Raw genomic sequence first — 23,659 nt, 5'->3', positions numbered from 1 at the left:
CTGACCTCAGCAGCCCATGGCATAAGCCCACCGGACCTTTGGTCCAGGTGAGCTAAAAATTAAAATGTCTCACATTTCTTAGTATCAAAAGGCACATACACATTACTTAAATCAACACATATACCAACTTTCAAGACCATACCACTCACTCACAGTTTTCAAGTTCTGCTCTGGAACCAAAACCTACCCCTAAGACTAACCTGAGAGACTAAGTCTGAAATTGTTTCCATGGAAACATGGAAAAATTAAAATTTCAGTATGAAAAGGCACATCTACATCACCTTAACATATATACCAAGTTTCAAATCCATATAGTTTTGGACATATGCTCCAGAAACAAACATTACGCTTAGAAACTAAGTCAAAATCTATTTTTTAAATGTAAAAATTTTAAAAATATTTTTTTCAAAAATCCAAAATAGCAAAAGGCACCAGTTCACATGTTGCTTGATATGTATACAATGTTTCATGAAGGTATCTTCAGTAGTTTTAAAGATGTGGCCCGGAAACAAAAACATGACCAGACGGCTGGCTGGACCCCGTTTCCATATCCCCTGCCAAACTTCATTTGGGCGGGGGATAATAAACCTGATTTGCACCAGAGCTGCTGTTATAGAAAATTAAATCAAATCAACACCTTACGACCCATCAGGATAGTGTTGATGGGTAGTGAAGACTGCCATCAAAAAATGGAAGTTGTTCTTACTAGGAAACTAAAGGCTCCAATAATCCAATCAATCAATCACAGTTAATTATTTCTTAATATTAGTTAACTGACTGTAACCAAGATGATACCTTGGTGATCTTGCTGAGGCGACTGGTGTCGATGGTCCGGTTCTTGGTGGAGATGGGCACTGTATTCCAGCCATCGTCTGTTGGTGGGTTGCCACGGTGTGAGATGGAACCAATACCCCGAGGGCCCAGGGTCACACCTCCTCCTCCAGTTCCTCCTCCAATACCTCGTGCCTCCTTCTTGGAGAGAAGCTGCTGCTGGACTTTAATCTGTTCTCGCTGCTCCTCCATCTCGGCATCCTTGTGGATCTGCTCGATTGTCTTGGGGCCCTGATCTCCTCGCCTGGGCACCCAGTTATTCTAAAATAAAGAATGTCTGTGAAGGTTCTCAGTCATCCAGGTCAATGTAAACTGTAGATGCTAAAGAAGGCAACTGGACTAGCTTGAAATCCTTGAAGACGTTTCACTGCTTATCCGAAAAGCTTCTTCAGTTCTGTCGGACTAGTGGGGAGTTTCAGGTATTTATCTTCTAGTGGACCAAAAGCAACCCTAAGGATCACATGAGTCGTTGACCCCCTCAGTCATCCTGTAGGTTGTTCGGGTCCCTGGAAGCTGGATATGAACGGTGTTAGCAGCCTAGAGGGTCACCCTAATGACTGCTAACACCATTCACACCCAGCCTCCAGGGACCCTAACAACCTACAGGATGACTCGGAGGGTCAACGACCCATGTAACCTCAAATGACTCTCCTTAGGGTTGCTTTTGGTCCACTAGAGGAGAAACACCTGAAACTCCCCACTAGTCAGACAGAACTGAAGAAACCTTTTGTATGAGAGGTGAAACATCAAGGATTTCAAGCAAGTCCAGTTGCCTTCTTTAGCACCTACAATTTAAAGTAAGGGATCAATAATCATGACAAGGAAAATTTTTTATTTTGCAAAACCAGGAAATATCAATTTACCAGAGCGACTTCTGAGTTTACAGAAGTGGTAAGCATAAGTATGCTGCTTTCGACTAGTGTTTCCATGTTTTATTGTACATATTGTGTGCTTTAACTCAAATCAGCATACAGATGTTTACTTGTTAAATTTGATGCCGACTCTACAGTTCATCAGTTTTGAAGAGATAAATATACATCACTAATAGATAGCTACACTGTTGCCAAGAGGAGACAGACACAGATGTAAAGATTGTAAATCTGAATTCTGACATCCCATTTCAGTTGAAAATCAAGCACAGCATGAGACCTGTTAGATCATCCCAGGCGCTCAATTTCTGAGTTTGTCAGTACCACCCCTGCACAGTAGATGGTGATATGTTTAACACCAGGCTGCTTGTTTTCTTATGGTTCCCATGTAAATGTAAAGAAATGAAAGCTAGCCTGTTACTCTAACAATTTTTGGCTTGTTCAGAAATTTGTTCACATTGCTGAACTTTGAAGCTTAGTAGAGAGTCAGATTCACTATATGTAGGAGTGATTCACATAACCCTCAGGAACATTATCTACAGCATACAGTTTTATATGCATATAGCACACAACCACTAAAGCATTCATATCGTTTCAAAGCTAAAATGTTCTTAACCACCATCTTGAATTATGTTTATAAACAATGTGATGCCATTTCCTAACCCTAAATTAAAAAGTGCATTGAAAAATCCAAAAAAGGTGTGCTACATGCAAACACAATTCAGGAAGATTCATGTATGGAAAAACAAATTTTCTAGAAAATATGGTATGTAAAGAAAACTGAATAAGTGTAGAACAGAAATATCAGTGAGTTGCAATTTACTGCCAACACCCATCTGTAATTTAGCTGACACATGTATGTCATGGTATCTAGTATGTCCACAGAAACGAAACTTCGGTTGTTTCCAAGAAGCTTGGAATATGTGAGGGAGGGAGGGAGAGAGCCCACGTGTGAGAGAAAGGTCAAGGACATAAATAAAGCAACACTTCACACACTCTTACTGACAGACACACACACTTTAGACAAGTTAGAAAATGCTAAAACATTTATTAATGCTGATTCATGTCTGTTGTGATAATTTTGTCGCAACTCATTTCTGACATGGATTTTGTAAGGTGAACTTAAGTTTGAGAAACATGGTGTATAGATAAAGTTGATTATTATTTACCCGTCTCAGGTCTAGGACGTCCTGCAGCATGAACCGGATTCTAGATGACGTCTTCCTCTCTTTAATGATCTTCTCCATCTGGTTAAAATACTGATCCATACGAGGCTGGAGACAGGACAGAGGAAGGAAGGAAGAACCACTCAACTTCCTGTTGATACATACATCAAATACCCCAACAGGACATGAAGAGCCTGCTGTCATTTTCAGATTGAAAATGGGGGGGGGTCCTTTCTGAGCAACATGTCCTGTAAATCTCCTAGCATTTTAATTTATGATGTATGCGGTGCACTCTTGAATTTGGTGGGTTTTGTGTTTGTTTGTTTTTTATTTTGGTTTCTGATACACAAAAAGTACTTCATAACATCCTCAGCTGAACTCAGACTCCAGTTTCTGGGAGGAGAAAAAAGAAAAAAAAAAAATCTTGTCTGAAGGCAAATCTGCCGATAGTGCAAAATTAAAACCAAATACTATACTCAATTAATGCTGCCACTTGTGAGTATTCTTCATGCTTCTGTGCGAGTGCGTTACCCTGGCCTTCTCGAAGTCCAGGTCCTTGCCGATTGTGGAAAGTAATCTGCACAGACACTCCAAGCTCTCCTCATCGTGGTTCTTCAGCAGTTTGACCACACAGTCGTGCATGATGTTCTCTGTGAGCATCTTCAGCTTGAAGAGCTCGCCGATGAACTTGATGTTGCCAAGCGAGCGCCGCCGTGCTGCATCCTTTGCCTCTTCTAGCTCCTCCCGCAGACGTTGACGCACCTCCTCCTGCAGAGGGAAGAAGGAAAAGAAAGAAATTAAAACAAACGAGTTAGAAGCCAAGGATGTTTTTTTTTCTCCTCAGTCAAACAGCATCTATACCAGTGGTCCCCAATTATTTTTCCCCAAGGGCCAAATTATGTAAAGCAAGTGAGGCCGAGGGCCAACGAATCCACAACCCCCCCCCCCCAAAAAAAAAAAAAAAAAAAAATATATATATATATATATATATATATATATATATATACACAGCGGGTTCAAAAAAAATAAGTATTTATTATTACTCTTAATAGCAAAATATTGTACAAATTTGCATAATGCAACTTCCTCCCACTTTAAACATTATCAGCTGCCACACATGTAAGTGCCAAGTGTGAGCAAAGGCAAACTGTGCAGAAGCAAACTGTGGACAATTAAACCAGAGAAAGTGAGAGAGATAGAGTGCAAAAAAACTAAACAAATGTGTTCAAACTGCTCTCCACACAACAGTATCAGCCACATCAGTCACTGAAGAGAGAGAGAGAGAGAGAGAGAGAGAGGAGGGGGCGGTCAAATAATGAGACAAGATATCAATATTTCTATGTGAGCTATGTGTGAATTGTTTCACTCACCAATCAGTGTGAGAAATGACAGTGACTGGACAAGGCCATCTTCTTGAAGTCAGGTGTGTATCCAGTTGGAGCAATCTTTAAACACTGGCCAAGGTGTGCATCCGAAAGTTTGTTTCTTGCTTGTTTTTTTAGACAGTTAATTGCAGAAAAAGAGGATTCACATATGGAGGGGAATATTGTTAGGAGCATGGCAACTGATCTGGTGTTTTTGAATCGATCTTGGTCAACACTGATCCAAAATGCAGTCAACCCTGTTTCCTTGTGTTGTGCTTTAAGCACATCCGATGTTTTAATTTCCAAGACCTCCATCTGAAGCATTGGTTCATCTACAGAAGGCAGCAGCTTTTTGGCCTCTGATGTCCACTGGCCATCAGGTGACACAGAACGGCTGTCTCAGAAAGAGAAGGACGTCACGTGACAGTTTATGGCAGTTTTCAAATCGTTCCTTGAAGTTTTCTGCCAAATTGGTCACAAAATGCGTCATTGCTGGATTCTCCTGCATATCGTTCTTCTCACAGTGCTGCCGCAAACGAGGAAAGTGCAACTTTCTCCCACGAATGTCTCTCTTCAAAAGGCTCAGCTTTGCCTGGAATGCTTCGATAGCCTCGTATATGTCTGCAACAGTGTGATTCTTGCCTTGTAATTGAAGGTTAAGGTGATTCAGATGAGACATGTCACTCAAAAAAAAAAAAAAAAAAAAAAAAACACCACACATGCCATCGCCTTGTTGTCACTTAAAAACACCTGGAATTCATGCGCTTTTTGGCTCTTCAGGCAGGAGAGAAAGGACACAAGCTCACTGTGCAGGTCGCAGACCCGCTCCAACACACAGCCTTTGCCAAGCCAGCGAACATCGTTATGTAGCAGAAGGTCTGCGTGTTCTGCTGACATTTCCTCCAACAATGCTCTGAAAATGCGGTGTTGCAGACTTGAATTCTCCCGAACAAAATTTACCAGTCTTGTTACCGAATCCATGATCTCTTTCATTTCCTTGTCAAGTTTAGCACACAGCACTGATTGGTGAATAATACAATGAAATGTCAAAAGCCCTGGGTTAATTGCGGAAAGCCTGCTCACCAAGCCCTTGCGATGTCCTACCATAGATGGGGCTCCATCAGTAACAACAGCGACGACTTTGTTCACATCCAAGCCAGTCTTTGCAAAGAACTGTGTCAGCTCATTAAATAGGATCTCCCCAGTTGTGCGCCCAGGGAGAGGTAGCAAACAAAGTAGCTCTTCCCGAAACGCATTTCCATCAAAAAATCTGATGAACACAGATAGCTGTTCCATATCGGTTCAGTCACAAGAAGAGTCTATTGCCAGTGACATGGCCTCTGTTTTAATCAGATCAGTGTTTAGTCTGGATGAACAATCCTTGGCTAAAACTTCCACTCTTCTTGTTGTGGTGTTGGCCGACACTGGCACCTGCTTTAGTAGCTCCACAATATTTTGCTTGTTTTTCTCGTCGTGACATAAAACCTCTTCAACCATATCAATTGCACACTGTTTTACCAATACAGCATCAGTGAAGGGTTTCTTTGCTCTCCCAAGATTCCAGGAAACACAAAGAGGCTGCGCTAGCCCTTTGTTGTGCTGTGGTAGATTTCTCCATGGTAAAAATGGAGCGCCGGAATGAGGAATGCATGTTGGCTATTTTTTGTCTGTGGTTATCTGAGTTTTCAGGATAATTCGAATTAAAACTAGCAGCATGCATAGTAGTGAAGTGCCTCTTGATATTGTCAGCCTTGCAGATGGCTACAGTCTGCATGCATATCAGGCATGTTGGCTTAGCATTTGGATGCTCAGGTAAAATAAAACAAAACTGATCCGTCCAGTCGAGTTTAAACTGACGATTTTCGCTATCAACTTTAGGGCTTTTTTTGTACTTGCCATGGTCTGCTGTCACGACTGTCATAAGCTTAGATTTCACTCACTCTTGATGACTAGTGGAGATGTCTCCCACTGAAGTGGGGAGATCGCTAATCATGCATGGCCATAGATGGCACTGTTTACCTTTGTTCAGATGTGGCGTGGCGGGCCAAAAATTTGCCATGCCCGGGCTGGATCTGGCCCGCCATTTGGGGACCACTGGTCTATACATTTAAATAAATATTGGCTGCCTTTTGTGTGGTATATCAGATATACTCCATTCAGCTAGCATGATCTTGAACAAGTCCAGTATCATGCTAGCTGAATGGAGTACATCTGATATACCACACAAAAGGCAGCCATTATTATTATTATAATAAATAAATAAATAAATAAATAAATAAATAAAAATACACACGCAAATACTTTTCCAATGTCCATTGGTATGTTTTTCTCTTGTAAACAGAGGGGAACCATCAGGGCCTCCTGGGCCTTCAGAGAAGGCCCAAACATATCAGCATTTCAAATGTTCTATTTAATTTCTTTCATTCTTTACTTGCATTCATAATTTCATAATTATTCTAATTTGAACTTATTTTCTATCAAATTTGCTTGAGAAATGAAAGGGTTACTGTCCTGAAAACACGAAAATTGAGTTATCCAATGAGATTGTTTTGTTTGTTGTCTCTAGGCTGAGAAGAGTTTAGAGCTGGCTCACTCATTGGTTAGGACTTCATTGCCCGGACAGAAGGCAGTGTATGTTTATGTAGGAAGGTCCAGATGAATTAACCAAATCAGATTTTGATTTCTAGTGGATCAAAAATGTATCACCCTCAACCTTCTCGATGGCCAACGCGAGCTTAACCATGAGTTAGCACCATTAATGTGGCAATGAAGTCACCTTCCAGCTGGTGTAGCGTTCAACAGTAATGCGAGTGAATGCTAATAAAGCGGTCAAGCTAGTGCTATTGAGAGCAAGTAGCACAGGCTAACAACCAAGAAACTAAGATTTCTGTCTCCAGACTCCTCTTCTGCACATGCTCATCACAGTGTTTTTTTTTTTTTACTCAGACTTAAGTATTCATTTCCCCATGTAATTTACTTAGTTACTTTTAAAATCAACATCAACACACAACAGAGCTACTTGGTAGCCTGCTGTTATTCCCCTGCAAAATCCTTTGCCCTGTTGCTTTTTTGGTGTCTGGCCAAGATTTAACTGAGCTGAAGTCTAATAGTAACAGTTCTCCACTGCTTACAAGTATGTGTGAAGGATATCTAATGAAGTTTTGGTAGCCTTTCAGGTGTTCAACATGTCTTTAGTTTCAGCTTTTAGTTTATTTATTTAGTACTTAATTATAGCATAGCTAATCCTAGCACTGAATTCACCTAGTCTTTCTCTTTCCCAGTGAACAAAGAAATGGTCCTGCATATGGGCAGTAGAAAACTCTCATTGGATATTTGCATCAGCTCCGATATGTGACATCATGTCTTGATAACGTGCAATATTGTAAGCCATATTGCACTCTTATTCTCCATTGGGTAGAATGATGTGATACATGTAGGATAAGTGATATGACCATATTGCATGCTGTCAAACCAAATGAATAAAACCTGCTAGAAAGGAATAGAATACATTTTTATTCCATGGAATCCACAAAACTGTACAGTACTACACAATACGCCACAGCACTGCAGAATATTGTACTGTGATAAGATTTTAAACTGTGTTGCAATAAAATGTGATCTCAGTAGAAAAAAAAAAAAAAGTATGTGTGTTTATGTACCTCAGTGGCAGCATCTAGCTCCTTTTGTTTCTTCTCGAATGTCTCATCATCATCCTTGTCCTTTTCAAACTCTTTCTGGCAGCGGTTCAGCAGAAGCTTTCGGAAATTGACTGTCATTCCCGGCTTATCAGAGGTAGCCACTTTCAACTACACACACACAAATTCTCAAATGAACACACTCCGTGGCATTTAATCTCAGATTCAGAATATGAAGCCATGTCTGACGTGTAAAGACACACGCACACACCCCTATGAGGCAGCGGCACATGTTAGCGTAGGCGACAGAGAAGTTGGGCTCGGAGATGGCCTTTTCGAACACCAGGTCAATCACACCCTTCAGCCTCTCCTCGGTGTCAATGGTCATCTCCGTGATCTGCTTCATCAGGGGCTGGAACATCTGAGGGGTTAGTTTGTTCAGGACACCTCGCACACGCCGCAGCAGATCCTGCGTCTTCACTGACTCCGAGTCATCACTGTCAGCTCCACCTCCACGCCGCCAGGCCTTCTCTGCCTTGTTCAGCTGAACGTCGTCATTCAGTGACACACCAGAGAGAATGATCTTCCTCGGCTCCTTACGGGATCCAGACTGACCTGAGCGTCTCGGGCCGAGCAAACCCATCGGCTGGAACAGAGATGAGGATGAGAAAGAGAAAAAGAGAGAGAGACAGAGAGAGAGAGAGAGAGAGAGAGAGAGATACACAGCAAGACGATCAGGGAGGGAGGGAAGAAAATGAATAATAAAAATGGAGGAAGAGATGAGGCAAGCAAGGGAAAACTAAATAGTCTAGGACCTGGCTTAGACATGTATGCACATAATTTAGGAGAGGATAACTCAACCGTTATAGGCTAATTTGACCCCAAGGAATAACTTCGGATGTGTGCCAAAATCGCTATCTGGGGCGAATAGCCTGAAAATTACCAATCCAAGATGGCTGTCGGTATTATTATAATTATTATCATCGTAGTTACTCTTCATGTTCCTGACCCTGGTTTATGTGACACAAACAATAATAATGTGATGTTAAAAGTTGTATTGTTGGCTGTTAAACATTTAGGCTCTCAAGATATTGCTGCCTACTAATCCTTGAAAAAACTGTCTTCAATCAATTAACTGCCTTCTTGATATCAAACAGCTGTTTTGATAACTTTCAATCAGGATTTCATGCCAAACATAGCACTGAAACAGCGCTGATTAAAGTTATAAATGACATACGTCTTAATACTGATGCAGGCAAAACATCGGTCCTGGTATTACTGGACCTCAGTGCAGCTTTTGATACTGTTGATCACAACATACTGCTATATCGACTTGAACATTGGGTTGGGTTGACTGGTAAAGTTATCAATTGGTTAAAATCATACTTAAGATAGAAGCTTCTTTGTTACCATGGGAAATTGTACCTCAACGACAATGTCCTTGACCTGTGGTGTCCCCCAGGGGTCGATTCTTGGACCATTACTATTCAACCTTTATATGCTCCCACTTGGGCAAATTATCAAGAACAATTCAATTTTGTATCACTGCTATGCAGATGACACCCAAATTTATCTTGCTCTAATCACCTAATGATTATGCCCCCCTTGAATGTCTCTACCAGTGTATCGATCAAATCAACAACTGGATGTCACAAAATTTCTTCAGCTGAACACAGATAAAACAGAAGTAATTCTATTTGGAAAAAAGATGAAAGACTCAAGATTACCACTATTCTTGACATAAAGGGGATTAAAACAAAAGAAATGGTTAAAAATCTTGGTGTTTTCATTGACAGCGAGCTAAACTTTGACAGGCACATGAAAGCAATCACTAAAATGGCATTTTATCACCTAAAAAACATTTCCAAACTAAGAGGACTTGTGTCAAAAAATGATCTGGAAAAACTTATACATGCCTTCATCTCTAGTAGGGTTGATTACTGCAATGGCCTTTTCACAGGCCTGCCAAAAAAACCCGTCAAACGACTTCAGCTGGTTCAAAATGCAGCAGCTAGGGTTCTCGCACGAACAAAAAGAACAGAGCACATTACTCCAATTCTAAGGTCCCTTCACTGGCTTCCAGGAAGCTACAGAATTGACTTTAAAGCATTGCTGCTGGTGTACAAATCTCTAAATGGTACAGGGCCCAATTACCTCTCTGATATGTTGCAGCAGCCTAACCCAATCAGATCTACCAGATCGCAACAGAAAAATTTACTGTTAAAACCTGTTGTTAAAACAAAGTGTGGTGAAGCAGCTTTTAGCTACTATGCAGTGCAGCTATGGAACCAACTGCCAGAGGACATCAAAAATGCTCCTGCTGTTGGCAGCTTCAAATCTAGGTTAAAGACCAAGCTGTTTTCAGATGCTTTCTGCTAAATTATTAATATTGCCATCTCTACATGTTTTAAACTCTTTACTTTTATAGTCTCTCCATGTTTTAAATTTTACTTAACTTTTATTCTATTTTATTCTGCTGTTTTTTTAATTGAATTTTTATCTCATTTTATTATTTTATTTCTACTATTGTTTAATTCTTATTAATTTTCTTCCCCATTTATTTTATGTAATTTTATTTTCTATTGTTTACTGTTTTGTTTTTACTTCTGTAAAGCACATTGAACTGCCACTGTGTATGAAATGTGCTATATAAATAAACTTGCCTTACTAAAGTAATAAGTTTTGTACTTTCCACTTTAAGTTAACATTCCATTGATCATAATAGTATGACTGAAAATACAATTTCTTAATATTAAATCAAATGCTTGCTTTCTTATACTCTCCTAAATTATGTGCATAGATCTCCCAATTCCATGATTTCATGTTTGAGGTAGGGTTATTCTGATGTTTTCTGTGAAACTGCAATTTTGGCCAATTTTTGGTTTGTTTGGATTTTTTTTTTTTAAACCTTGCCGTTGACCATAGCTTGTTCCCTTTTCCTTCAATCATGAAAATGTCATCACTAATGGATTCCCCACCCCCAAAAACCCATAAAACGAGGTATTGCACATACTTCTGTGGTGAGTGGTTAAAAATTTGATATTTTCAATATGGCTACTGGCAGCCATCTTGGATTGGTAATTTTCGGCCTGTTCGCCCCAGATAGCAATTTTGGCACATATCCCAAGTTGTTCCATGGGTTAAAATTAGCCTAGAACAGTTGAGTTATCCTCTCCTAAATTATGTGCATACATATCTAACCCAGGTCCTCTACTAAAAGGAAAATACATAATAAGGCATTCTTCAGTTCTACATGTGTTTTGTGACATGTGAAGCTGTGATTGGTGGGGAGACTGACCGGGCCACGCCCCCCAACCGACTGTCTGCCCAGGTTAGCAAACGATGGGGTGAAGTCTGGACCACAGTTCATCCTGCTCAGGTCTAATGGCCGCAGAGGTGTTTTATTCACCTACGCATGCACGTGCACACACAGAAAGAGAGCGAGAGAAACAGAATGAGAGACAGACTGACAGAGACACCATTTAACCATCAATCAGGTAACAGTATACAAATGAAGTATGCAAATGAAAGCCAAGCACCCGAATAGAATTTAATGCGCCAAGCAAATTTATTACTCCATATGCAAAGTGTTATAGCTTTAAAACAAGTTTTGGGTGACTAAATAATACACCTACTGAACTGTATGTGTGTGCATGCGCTGTACCTTATCCAGCACCACATCACTGATGTGTGGCAGCCCCTCTGGTTTGTGCATACTAGCACTGATGAACTGGAAGCCCAGCAGAAACTCTCGGTCATATTTCTTCTTCTCCTCAGGGTTCAGAGGTTTCCACTGTTCTGTGAGGATCAGAGAACAAATGCAATCATCTCACAGACAGAACAGTGAAGAACAAATTGCATTACATCATATTCTTACAATAATTTCACCAAGACTATAACACGACACAAACATTTTAAATTTTTATTTATGCAAAAACAGTAGGATGTATTTTTATAATCAAATGAATACTTGAGTGTCATTAAAAACACACCCTCTTTGTACTGGTATTTCTGCTCAGTGGGCGTGGCCGGTGCAGGACTCTGTGGTTGGATGTTTTCAGCATCAAGCTTATCCTCCTTCTCCTCCCACGTCTCTTCCACTTCTTCTACAGGGGGTCGAGCAACGGGGGCAGGTTCAGCCTGGTCCAATTTTACCGGGGGCATGACCTCTGGCTTTGGTGGTGAATATGAAGGGGATGGTGAGGAATTATACAGTATTTGTCAGCACATATGCAGACATGCACATCAAAACACATGTACACATACCTCTTTAAAGGCATCCAGTACATCACCGGTTTCCTTCTTATTTAGGTCCTTCAACTTCCTCTTCTTCTTTGGCACAGAAACAGCTACATGGAGAAAAGAAGGGTCAACCACAAGATTACCACCACACACAATAGCAAATTTTCTTAAATTTTTTTCCTTGCATGTACCTTGCATAGTGCTCTCCAGGGCTGTTTGTGGAGGGGACGTGTCTTCTCGTTCCTCAGTAGGAGCAGGAAGAGGCATGGCTTGAGCAGCAACACACACAGGCTCCAAGGGACTTGAGGTTTCCTTCGAAATAGGACAAGGTTCCTCAATGGTTTCTTTGACAACAGGCTTGCTGGTTTCTGTGGCAAATGAAGGAGTCTCCAGGAAAACAGGAATGAGGGTTTCCTTGGCAACTGGTGCAGTGATCTCCTTGATAGCTGATGAGGGGTTATCCCTGACAAACACAGACAGGGTTTCTGTGACAACAGGAGCGGAAATCACTGCGACAACTGGCGTGGGTGTTGGCTTAGGGGCTGGTGTTTCTTGGATACTTAGGACACAAGATTCCTTGACTGTTAGAAGTGGTAGCGTCTCACTGAGAACCTGAGTTGGGGTTCCCTTGACAACAGGAGGGACAGATTTGGTAGTCCGTGTTGAGCATTTCTCAATAATAGGTGGAGCTTCTTTGGTGATGTCAGGCTCAGCGAGAGGGCTGATGTCTCTGTTGGCATATGCAGTTAAACCGTTTACAAGATGCAGCTCCTCTGGCTGCACGATTGGAGACTCCAGTGCTGGCTCCATCCCTGAAACCGGAAGATGAATAGATACTGCTGCTGGTCCTGCCCTATTCCCTGTAGAATTGTTCGTGCTGGAGGGAAACACTGCTAAGAATTTTGGCTCCTGCCGTCTTGCAACACCGGCTTGCGTGGCTTTATCCATGACGAGAGGCGGAGCATCAATTGCATCACTGATTGGGCTGGTAGGAGGTGGAGTGGGCAGAGCATCTGGGATAGGGCTTTCCCCTGGGGGAATGGGGAACTCCAGGGACACTACAGGCTTGATCAGGTCATCTATAAAACAGAGAAAAAAAAAGAAGAAGCCAAAACTAATGGAATGTCAACACAAGTAAGCGTCCACTGCACTGACATGTCATGAAATAAGAGAAAAATTTCATTTTTTGGATCTGGAGGAGACATGGGCAGCAAGAATTGTCTTTTGCAAAGAGACCTGGAAATCTAATGCAAAGAAAGCTTTTTTTTTTTTTTTTAAATACCATACACTGGCAAAAATTATGTTCATTTTTATTTTTTGCTTTTCCTAACAACCGTACAAGTTTGACCTGGCAAATAATTTCGTATAGGAGCCATATTATTGTGTTTGCGTTTTGTCACGGCTTTCCTACACAAAATGTGACAGAACACGAACTAGATTTAAGGATCTGCTGAGATTTCCTCTTCGAGTCTTCTTGGCTGTTGCTCAACCACTGTTCTTGCTACATGTCATAGATTCAACACTGAGAATTTCAAATGTGTTCAAAACCATCGGAATGCCTGTGACAGCTCGCAGACTGAGAAAATAACGTCCGAGAAATATGGGCTAAAATCATGTAGTGTGCATGCAGAATAAAGAAAGGAAGACAAACACAAAAAAACCATTAAAGCAAAGATGGAAACTAAAGGCAGATGGTAGCGAGACGATGTGGAGCAAGAGTGAGAAACTACCAGCTGGACACTACACAACGTGTGTGTATGTGCACACACCATTACAAAAGGCAAAAAAAAAAAAAAAGAAAAAAAAAACCCACACACAATCAGTGGACAAAATGTGCATCACCCTTTGATATCCTCCTTACCTGCTCTGGTTGCTATGACAGGAGGTGTGGCTTTCTCACTATTAGACTGTGTAATGGCTCCTCCCTCTGACAGGGGCAGAATTGACTGAGGAGAAAATGACAAAGTTAAAAGGTAAGTAACTGGCACACATGATGCACATCCAGTTTGTGACAAATTTGAGATTGTGAAAAAAAACATTTCACTGGCTCTTGGCAAAAATGAATGGAAATTAAAAAAAAAAAAAAAAAACCCTGAAAATTTCTTAGCCAAAAGTGTGTTACCTGTGGAGGTGGAGGTGTGGAGGCGCTGCGGCCCCCAGACATGATCTCCTCCGTGATGTCTCTGCCGCCTTGATTAGGGTCTCGTATCCTTATCTGGGCAAAAAAAACATTATCATTAATATTTCGCACAAGCATGATTTTTTTTTTTTTAAAAAAGAATGAGTGAGAGAGTGAAAAGAGGCAAAGGAATGCTGAGGAGTAGAACGATTCCAGTTATGGAGTTACTATGTGAATTTTCACTCTCACTCTCTCTCACACACACACACACACACACACACACACACACACACACACACACACACACAGAGCAGCTATTTGTCCATCTTACCTAACTTGAGCATATGAAAAATTTGACGCAATCAAGCACACACACCAGCACAGTTGCTAGTCATGCTAAAGGCCCAAAGGCCTATCTAGTCCTGGAGCCCAAATCTAAACCCAGCCCAACTGTTTGTACAGAGACACGCACGCGCACACACACCGAGCGCTCTCACATGCACATAGAGGGAAAAATTAGAGTGTAAGAGGAGAGACGGAGGCTTTGCAGAACGGGTGCAGTGGAATGTGTACACACCCACTCAGCAAGACACACACACACAGAAGAGAGGGAGAGAGAGAGAGAGAGAGACACACACACACACAAATATGGGGAGGATATTCCCCTTCCGGGACAAGGAGTGGGCGGGAAAGAGGAGTTGAGCCACGTGGAGCTGCTGAGTTGTGCTGACTTGTCCCCTCTCCCTCTTGCTCACTCACACCATAGATAGCAAAGACTAGAATGGCAGAATGACTGTGCAGTATCATGACAGCTAACCATAAAGTGTGTGTGCTTCGTTCATAAAGTTACACACATACAGTTTCTCACCCTTTTTGCCCCAATCTTCTTCCCTGTTCTGTTATTCTCCTCATCCTTCCTTCTCCCTCTTCTTTTACTGCATTATCTAAGACTAGCAAACATTTCTGATGGTGTGCTGGGGGGGACTGCAGGAGTGTGAGCATCCAGCAGGTCGAAGTTCACCCTGTTAAATGTCTACCAGCTGCACACCCCATAAACACCAGATTCATATGACTAACATGACTAGAGCGGTTTTTACTCGACAGAGACTTGTTTTAATTACTTTCAGCAAATAAACAGGCAACCATCCAGAAAATAATTAATTAGATCAAAAAGCTACAGTTGAAATAAACTGACATTTTATAACAGATTTGTCATCCAGAACAGTAAGACCACTAGGAAGATCAAAGATTAGAGCAGGAAATTTATGATCGATCGGGGGGGGGGGGGGGGGGGAACACCCTGACAATGACTACAGTAGTAAAATTATGGTACGGACAGTAAGATTCAGCATTTTGCATCAGCGCACCAATTTAAAAAGTTATGCTCTGATGGGGATCTTTGCAGCCATAGAATCTTTTCATTAATACATAATTAGTAGTAGAGGCTCTATACTTTTATTATTTAGAAATGTGACCAATACTTTTATATTTAGATTCATTCCCTTCGCAAAACTGTTTCTCATCTCCACTGCTGTAGGTGGCCAACTCTCATCAAGTCTCTCAGCCAAGTCGAGTGGAGGCATGGCACCAACAGGATTTTAAAATAAAGTCCCTGTGGCTCTCTCGCCATAGCACCAAGGGGATTTCAACGCAAGGCCCTTCTCGACTCACATGGGGGATTATCATAGAGGAAGAGCCACCATATTGAAGTGCATAGCAATTGGGTGAATAGTGTCACATCACAGTAGTTGCTTCACATGAATTTTTAAAAGTACCGAATTGCTGGCAATTTATTGCTATGTGCATCACATCGGTCTCAGTGGAGATGCACTTCAATACATCAGAGTAGTAAAATGGCTAGAGACCAAAAACTAGACTAGAAACATTACTCTACTTAGGCAGCATCTGTTTTTTCATACCTTAATAATAATAAATTTTAGAGTGCTTTTCTAAATACTCAAAGATGCTTTACAAAGTAAAAACAAGGTTAAGGCAGGTTAATACAATAAACAATGCAGGAAAACATATAAAACATAAGTCCAAATTGCATTATAGATTACATGCAGTTCTGAAGAGGTGAGTTTTTAAAGATGATTTGAAACTAGACAGGTCAGTACAGTCACGGATGTGTTTGGAAGAGAGTTCCAGAGGGAAGGGGCAGCAATGGAGAAGGCTGTTGCCCTAAATCCGATGTTTAGTCCTGAGAGGTAATGGATAGGAGTTTGGCATCAGAAGAACGTGCAGGAGGAAGTATGACAGTGAAGCACATCAGTGAGATAGGAGGGGGCCTGCTTACGGAGGGCTTTGTAGGTGAAGAGAAGAATTTTGAATTGAATCCATTGTGATACAGGCAGCCAGTGGAGTTTTTGGAGGACAGGGGTGATGTGATCATGGGAACAAGAGTGAGCGAGCAGGCGTGCAGCAGAGTTCTGAATGTACTGGAGTTTATTGAGGACTTTGGATGAGGCATCCTAGAGGATGCTGTTGCAGTAATCAGGATGTAATGAATGTCAAAATGTGATGAATTAAAGTTTCAGTAGCAGAAAAGGAGAGTGAAGAACAAAGACATGCTTTTTTTATTTTTTTAAATATAACAAGGTTGTTCTGATGGTTAGATTGACATGGCGTTCAAAGGTGATGTTGCTGTCAAAAGTGACTCCAAAATTCTGGATATACAGAGAGGGGGACAGGGTGAAATTGTCAATAGTAGGAGAAAAAGTTAGTGTTTTTTTTGAGGGATTTAGGGCCAATGATGAGCATGTTTGTTTTATCACAGCTGAATTTGAGAAAGTTGGCTTCCATCCATGATTTGATTTCGGTGATGCACTTGGCCAAAGTGGAGTGGGTGGCAGCAGTGATGGATCTGGCAGAGATGTAGAGCTGGACATCATCGGCATAGCAATAGAAATGGAGTCCATAGTGATGTATGATGTGACCAAGGGGAAGCATATAGAGGACCTTCATATTGTCCTGACATTTCACTAGGATATATGGTATGTGACAGTACATTTGTTTAAAAAAATAAAAGCCCTATACCAAACAAAAATCCCACAAAAAATTACTTACTGTTAGCCACCATTGGACAACACCAGTCATCATAATGTTGAGCGCAATACCAGAATTCACTACCTAACTAGAGATCCAACACTATGGCAGTATAATTACTATACATCAAAGGCCAGAGTAGTAATGTTACCAAAGACTAAAGTAGCCAAATGACTTTATTCATGTCCTTCCATTTCTAGCACAGAGCTCAGCTCTTCTCTTGTAAACTTTGCCCAATTTAAACTGAATCACAACATAACCACGACATTCTCAACATCAATGTTCACATCTATGCTGCAGCAGCAGTCTCCTCTCCCTCCACCACTCTGTCTGTCCCTCTGAGTTACATGTTGATCCTGAGATCAAGATGCTGTCTGAGGAGCAGAAGAGGCCCTGCCTGATCCAACCTGATGCCCTACGTCTGGCTGGAGTCTCAGCACGTTGCTCCTGTGGAAGACAGCCCATATGGACAGTCGAAAGGTGTACTTGGAAGATGGTTCTGGACACTTACAGTAATGCATTTATGTTTGAGGACTGCAGTTGTCATGAGACTGCAGTTGTCATGAACAGTTTTGCACTCAAGTTTCCATCAATGAACAGTTTATAACTTCAACAAAACAGACTTCATGTTAAAACTATAATGAATTTCCTGGTTACACAGTCATACTTTGTGATTATATACACTGTTATAGAAGCAAGTTATTTATAATCACATTGTTATCACCCAAATGAGGACGGATTCCCCTCAAGGTTTCTTCCTCATGCCGTCTGAGGGAGTTTTTCCTTGCCACCGTCGTCACAGGCTTGCGCATTGGGGATAGATTAGGGATAAAACTGTCTCATGTTTAAAGTCTTTAAATTTCTGTAAAGCTGCTTTGCGACAATGTCCATTGTTAAAAATGCTATAAAAATAAACTTTACTTGAATTTATTTACACGAGCATCTATCCTTGCCATTTAACTTTGAAGAGTTAGAATTGATTATCTGCCAACTAAAATTTCTTTGCTCTGTAACTTAGTATCAATGTTTGTCAAATACCTAGAGCCTTTACCTTTGGATAGTTCTGAACTGTATCTACTTGGTGATTTCAACTTGGACACAAAAGCTTCAAAATTGGAAAACTTTATGAAGCTAATGTTTGACATTGGCTTTTCAAAACTTAACAGTCCTACCAGAGTTACATCTAACTCCTCTACGGTTATTCACATGGGTTTCACGAACCCCACTCATCGTGATTCTGGAGTCACAGAAATATCGATGAGTGACCATTACATGGTTTATTGTAATAGAACTTGTTCTTTACCGAAGGCTAAACCTAAAGTAATTGACGTACACAGTTTCAAAATCATTCAACTCCTCTGCGTTTGTTCAAGATCTACAAAGTCAACCATGGGACACTATCCACCTGTTTGATAGCCCTGATGACGCTTGGTTTGGAATGGAGGTTTTTCTTAAAAGATGTTTAAAATAGACACCCCCCCCAAAGAAGCTGTGTACACGAGAGTCTCAGCCACTGTGGATGACCGATGCAATCAGGCAATCAAAGACCGCAACACCATGAAATGTAAGGTTGACAAATCCAAATCTACTGATGACTGGAACAGTTACAAGAAACTTAGAAACATGGTCACTCCTTCTACCGAGTTAGCTAAGCGCGACTACTAGAACACCTTACTAAAAGAAGATGCTCATAACCCATTCAAGCTGTGGTCTACTTTAAGAAAACCCATATCAAAAAAGAAAAGTTTCTGTACAAGAGATAACGTATAATGGGAAAAGCTTTTCTGAAAACTATGCTATAGCCAACTGTTTTAACGCTTTCTTTACTTCAATTGGTAGTCGACTACACATCACTGTTTTTTTCGAGCAATAGTCAAACTCCGCCCATTTCTGGCAACCCTGAAGATCATTGCCAGCGGTCATGAAAATTTTTGAACGTGCGGTACATAAAAACTCTATGAACACCCGACAAAGTACTTTCACCTTACCAATCCGGTTTTCGACCTGGCCATTGTACCTGCACTGCTCTCCTGGATGTCTCTGACTACCTATTAACGAACATTGATAAAGAATTTCTAACTGGTGCTGTATTTTTAGATCTAAGCAAGGCATTTGACATGATTAACCATACCCTCTTGCTTAATAAAAACTCACTACTGTTGGTGATGGTCAAGCTGGTTTAGAAATTCTTTTAAATAGATCTCGGTCAGTCAGTCACTATAGATGGTACCTCTTCAGATTTGATGGCACCATCCCTTGGAGTACCTCAAGGTTCGGTCCTCGGACCTCTTCTTTTTACCGTGCTTATCAATGATCTCCCAAAGTCAGTTCATCGTTGCAAGGTTGTTTTCTACACAGACGATACAGTTATCGTTAGATAACGTCTTAGTTATCTATCTTAGTTAGAATGGACGTCTTTGCTGGTAAGGACGTCCATTCTATAGAGTTACCTTTTCAAGGAAAAATCTTCATGTTCTCAATAACTGGTTCTCTCTTAACTAGCTAATCGTAAATTGTACAAAAAAAAAAAGTCTTTTTTTTTGGTTCGAACCAACAGCTTAAATGATCTCCAAAGCCAGTGTTGTCATTCGCAGGAACCGACCTAGAAGTTAGATTCTTTCAAGTACCTAGGTCTGACCTTTGATCCTACTATGGCCTGGCATAACCTCTCCAGAAAAGTAGCTAAAAGATTAAACCTTTTGAGAAGGACAGTAAAGTCTCTCACTGTGGACACATGCAAATATCTTCATGGTTCTTTGGTTTGGCCTCTTTACGAATATTGTAATGTGGTCTGGTCTAATGCCGACAAGACAAGCCTTGACAGATCACTAAGGTTGCAGAAGAGAGGTGCCCGCATTATTCCACACACAAAAAAAAAAAAACCAGAAAACAATATGAAAACTTTAGAGTGTTGGGTTGGACTCCTTTGACTAACTGTTGGACTTTGCAGAAATACCCATTTGTATTCAAATGCTTGAAAAGGACTTTGCCCATCATACCTCAGGAACATGTTTACCCGCAATTCTGAAGTACATAACCACAACACTAGAAACAAATTGTGCTTACTTTCACATGGTCAAAATATCAAAGTCTGGTTATAGATCCTTCAAATATTCTGCTGCTAAAATTACTCAACAGTCTGGATTCTATAGTTAAAAACTAAGTGTGTTAAATAATTTTGCTCAAACTACTGGTTATGTATATCCCTAAAAATGCTCTAGATGAACTCGAAATTGTCCACTGTACTCAAACCTCCAAGTTATTATAATTCACAGTATTTCATAAAGTTTCCATCATCAATACAAATCACTAAAAATTTTATTTATTCATTCTATTTATTATATATTTGCCATTCATTTAAATTTATTTACAGATTTCATGCAAATAAGTGCCAAATAAACTATCATGAACTGCAAATATTTGAGGAATAAAAAACTAACATGTGCAGAGATGTTTCTATTAAATACAACCCCAATTCCAAAAAAAGTTGGGACACTAAACTGTAAATAAAAAAAAGACAATGCAATAATTTGCAGATCATGGAAACCCTATATTTCATTGAAAATAGTATAGAGACAACATTTCAAATGCTGAAACTGAGAAATTTTATTGTTTTTTGAAAAATATATGCTTATTCTGAATTTGATGTCAGCAACACATTTCAAAAAAGTTGGGACGGGGCATGTTTACCACTGTGTTGCATCACCTCTACTTTTAACAACACTCTATAAAACATTCGGGAACTGAGGAAACCAAGTGCTGTAGTTTTGAAAGAAAGATGTTGTCCTACCCTTACCCGATATACAATTTCAGTTGCTCAACAGTTCGGGGTCTCCATCATTTTTTGCGCTTCATGATGTGCCAAATGTTTTAAATAAGAGACAGGTCTGGACTACAGGCAAGCCGGTTTAACACCCGGACTCTCTTCCTACAGAGCCATGCAGTTTTAATATGTGCAGAAAGTGGTTTGGCACTGTCTTGCTGAAAGAAGGAAGATCTCCCCTGAAAAAGATTTTGTCTGGTTGGCAGCATATTGCTCTGAAACGTGTATTATCATTCAACATTAATGATGCCTTGCCAGATGTACAAGCTACCTATGTCATGTGCACTAATGAGCCCTCATACCATCACAGATGCTGGCCTTTGAACTGGTTTAAAAAAAAACAAAACAACAACAAAAAAAAAAAACACTAATTTGGTTAATTATTACAAATCTTTTTCCAGCCTTTTCTTGCCCCTTGTCCCAACTTTTCTGAAACGCGTTTTTGGCACTAAACTTAAAATAAGCATATATTTTTTTCAAAAAAACTATCATTTCTGAGTTTCAACATTTGATATGTTCTCTATTATTTTCAATGAAATATAGGGTTTCTATGATTTGCAAAACCTTCAGTTTGTTTTTATATGTTTGTTTTAGTGTCCCAGCTTTTTTTGTATTTAGACACTGGTTTAGTGTAACTGCAGACAATGAGGGACGCTCACCTGTTTGCGTTCCCGTTTGGTCGGTGCCGAGTGCTGAGGAGGGGGTGGGGCTTGTTGCTGCTGGGGGGCGGGGTTCATGAGGACAGGTGCTGTGGCTACAGAAGGCGTGAATTGGGGCTGGGCAGGGTAGTACGCTCCAGCTGCAAAACAAAGTAAAGCATCAAAAGGATTTCATCAAGACTTTTTTCCTATTCTGCTCCTAACTTGAGAGTGTAGGAGCCAAACAAAAACACCTTATTTGATTACATTTTTCCAGTTTGTTAAGTCACAGCATACACAAACACACAAGTAGCACCGCAATATCATTTATTAGCTTCACTGTATACACACACACACGTCAAAAGTATGTGGTTCCTTCCCAAACACTACTACAAAGTTACAAGTACACAATTGTCTAGAATGTCCTTGCATGCTATAGCAGTACAATTTCCCTTCAGTGGAACTAAAAGGCCCAAATCTGTTCCAGCATGACAATGCCCCTGTGCACAAAGTGAGCTCAATGTTGGAGTGAAAGAACTCTAGTGTCCTGTACAGAGACCTGACCTCAACCTCACTGAACTGTACCCAAAGCCTCCTTGCCAGATATCAGCACCTGACTTCACAAAAACACACAGCTACACTCCACAGTCTCGTGGAAAACCTTCCTAGAAGAATGGGGCTTATTATAGAATGAAAAGGTGGAATAAATCGGGAATGAGATGATGTTCAACAACACACATGTGATGGTGAAGGGTGCACATATTTTTGGCCATATGCCAATAAAATTGCATTCCTCTATAAATGTATGCAGAAATTAAAAAAAAAACTGACTTATTTGTAAGCAAGTTTCAAGCTTTAATGGGGTTTCGGGCCAAAAAACCCAAAACAAAATGATGTCTACAGCCACAAAATGTCGCAAATCTGTATTTTTTTCATTTAAAAAAAAAACAAATGTTAGAAATAATACAGTTAGGAAAGAAATTGGGGGGGGGGGGGGGGGGGGTACAGTGTGTACTGGCCCTCTATGTCATGACACAATACATTAGCATCAAACAGTAAAGAACTGTCAATAGCCCTATTCCACAACTGTAGTAATCCATATTATATCAAGAACCACTCAACTAAAGAGAAACAACATCCATCATTACTTTAAGACATGAGTCTTAAATAATACAAATAAAGAAAAAAACACATTGAATTTGAAGGGGTCTTCAAATGAAGATGTACCCTTGACAGTACAACACCAGTGACAAGGAAACACATCATTTTGGTACCTTTATTTCTGATAGTGCAATGACAAAAGTAGTGTTCATTCAATGCCATAAAGCATTTTGTTTAAAACTTTCTGCACATTTAACAAGAAATATAGTTTAAACAAATATTAAGAGAAAAGTTTCATTTGGTTTTGATTTGTTCAACAACTACCAAAGTTGTTTTTTTTGGGGGGAAGGGGGGGGTTTAAAAAAAAAAAAAAGTGTCGTCCATACAGTCCCTGTGAAATTAAAAGCACATCACATTAAACTGTGATTGTTATAAAAAAAAATTGTGATCTGAGTAGATGCCCATTCACCCATTAAAAGAAAAAGGGAAAAAAGTGAACTCCTAAAGCCTCTTTATGAAGGTGTCTCTGTACTTCGCTCTCTCTCTGGCACGCTCTCTCTCACTCTCACACACACACACACTGCTGTGGAGGCCACAGTGTGGAGCAGCAACAACTCAAGACTAAATATAGGCATAATCATACACAGAACGAAGGAGAGAAGGGGGAGAGGGAGAGAGAAAGATAGACAAAAAGACACACAGAAAAACAGAGACCAAGAGAGACAGACATGGAGACAAAGAGCGAGAGAGAATTTTTTGGGAGGCATTAACTAGGGCCTAAAGTACGAGTCAGAAAAAGGAGAGTGCAGACGAAGAGAAAGGAGAA

The 23,659-nt window shown here is 40.4% G+C and overlaps 1 protein-coding gene across 7 annotated transcripts in view; it reads right to left on the bottom strand.

Annotated features, from left to right (window-relative positions):
* The window catches only part of LOC132900985 (eukaryotic translation initiation factor 4 gamma 1-like), a 46,619-nt gene that overhangs the window by 11,784 nt on the left and 11,176 nt on the right, over positions 1–23,659 (bottom strand). For 5 of the 7 annotated variants that reach the window (XM_060943396.1, XM_060943397.1, XM_060943395.1 and 2 more), the window contains 13 exons: positions 21,754–21,893; positions 14,230–14,322; positions 13,969–14,053; positions 12,299–13,186; positions 12,132–12,214; positions 11,858–12,038; positions 11,530–11,663; positions 11,164–11,274; positions 8,137–8,511; positions 7,890–8,036; positions 3,398–3,634; positions 2,870–2,974; positions 796–1,092 (listed from right to left, as the gene is read on the bottom strand). In XM_060943396.1, coding sequence (XP_060799379.1) covers positions 796–1,092; positions 2,870–2,974; positions 3,398–3,634; positions 7,890–8,036; positions 8,137–8,511; positions 11,164–11,274; positions 11,530–11,663; positions 11,858–12,038; positions 12,132–12,214; positions 12,299–13,186; positions 13,969–14,053; positions 14,230–14,322; positions 21,754–21,893 — 2,876 coding nt within the window. Of the gene's footprint in view, positions 1–795; positions 1,093–2,869; positions 2,975–3,397; positions 3,635–7,889; positions 8,037–8,136; positions 8,512–11,163; positions 11,275–11,529; positions 11,664–11,857; positions 12,039–12,131; positions 12,215–12,298; positions 13,187–13,968; positions 14,054–14,229; positions 14,323–14,557; positions 14,836–19,501; positions 19,566–21,753; positions 21,894–23,659 lie in introns of those variants that run through there. The other 2 variants (XM_060943401.1, XM_060943400.1) reach the window with 2 other exon arrangements.

The sequence above is a fragment of the Neoarius graeffei genome, chromosome 16 (genome assembly GCF_027579695.1).
Source record: "Neoarius graeffei isolate fNeoGra1 chromosome 16, fNeoGra1.pri, whole genome shotgun sequence".
Classification (NCBI taxonomy): domain Eukaryota; kingdom Metazoa; phylum Chordata; class Actinopteri; order Siluriformes; family Ariidae; genus Neoarius; species Neoarius graeffei.
This window is presented reverse-complemented; position numbering and strand designations above follow the sequence as displayed.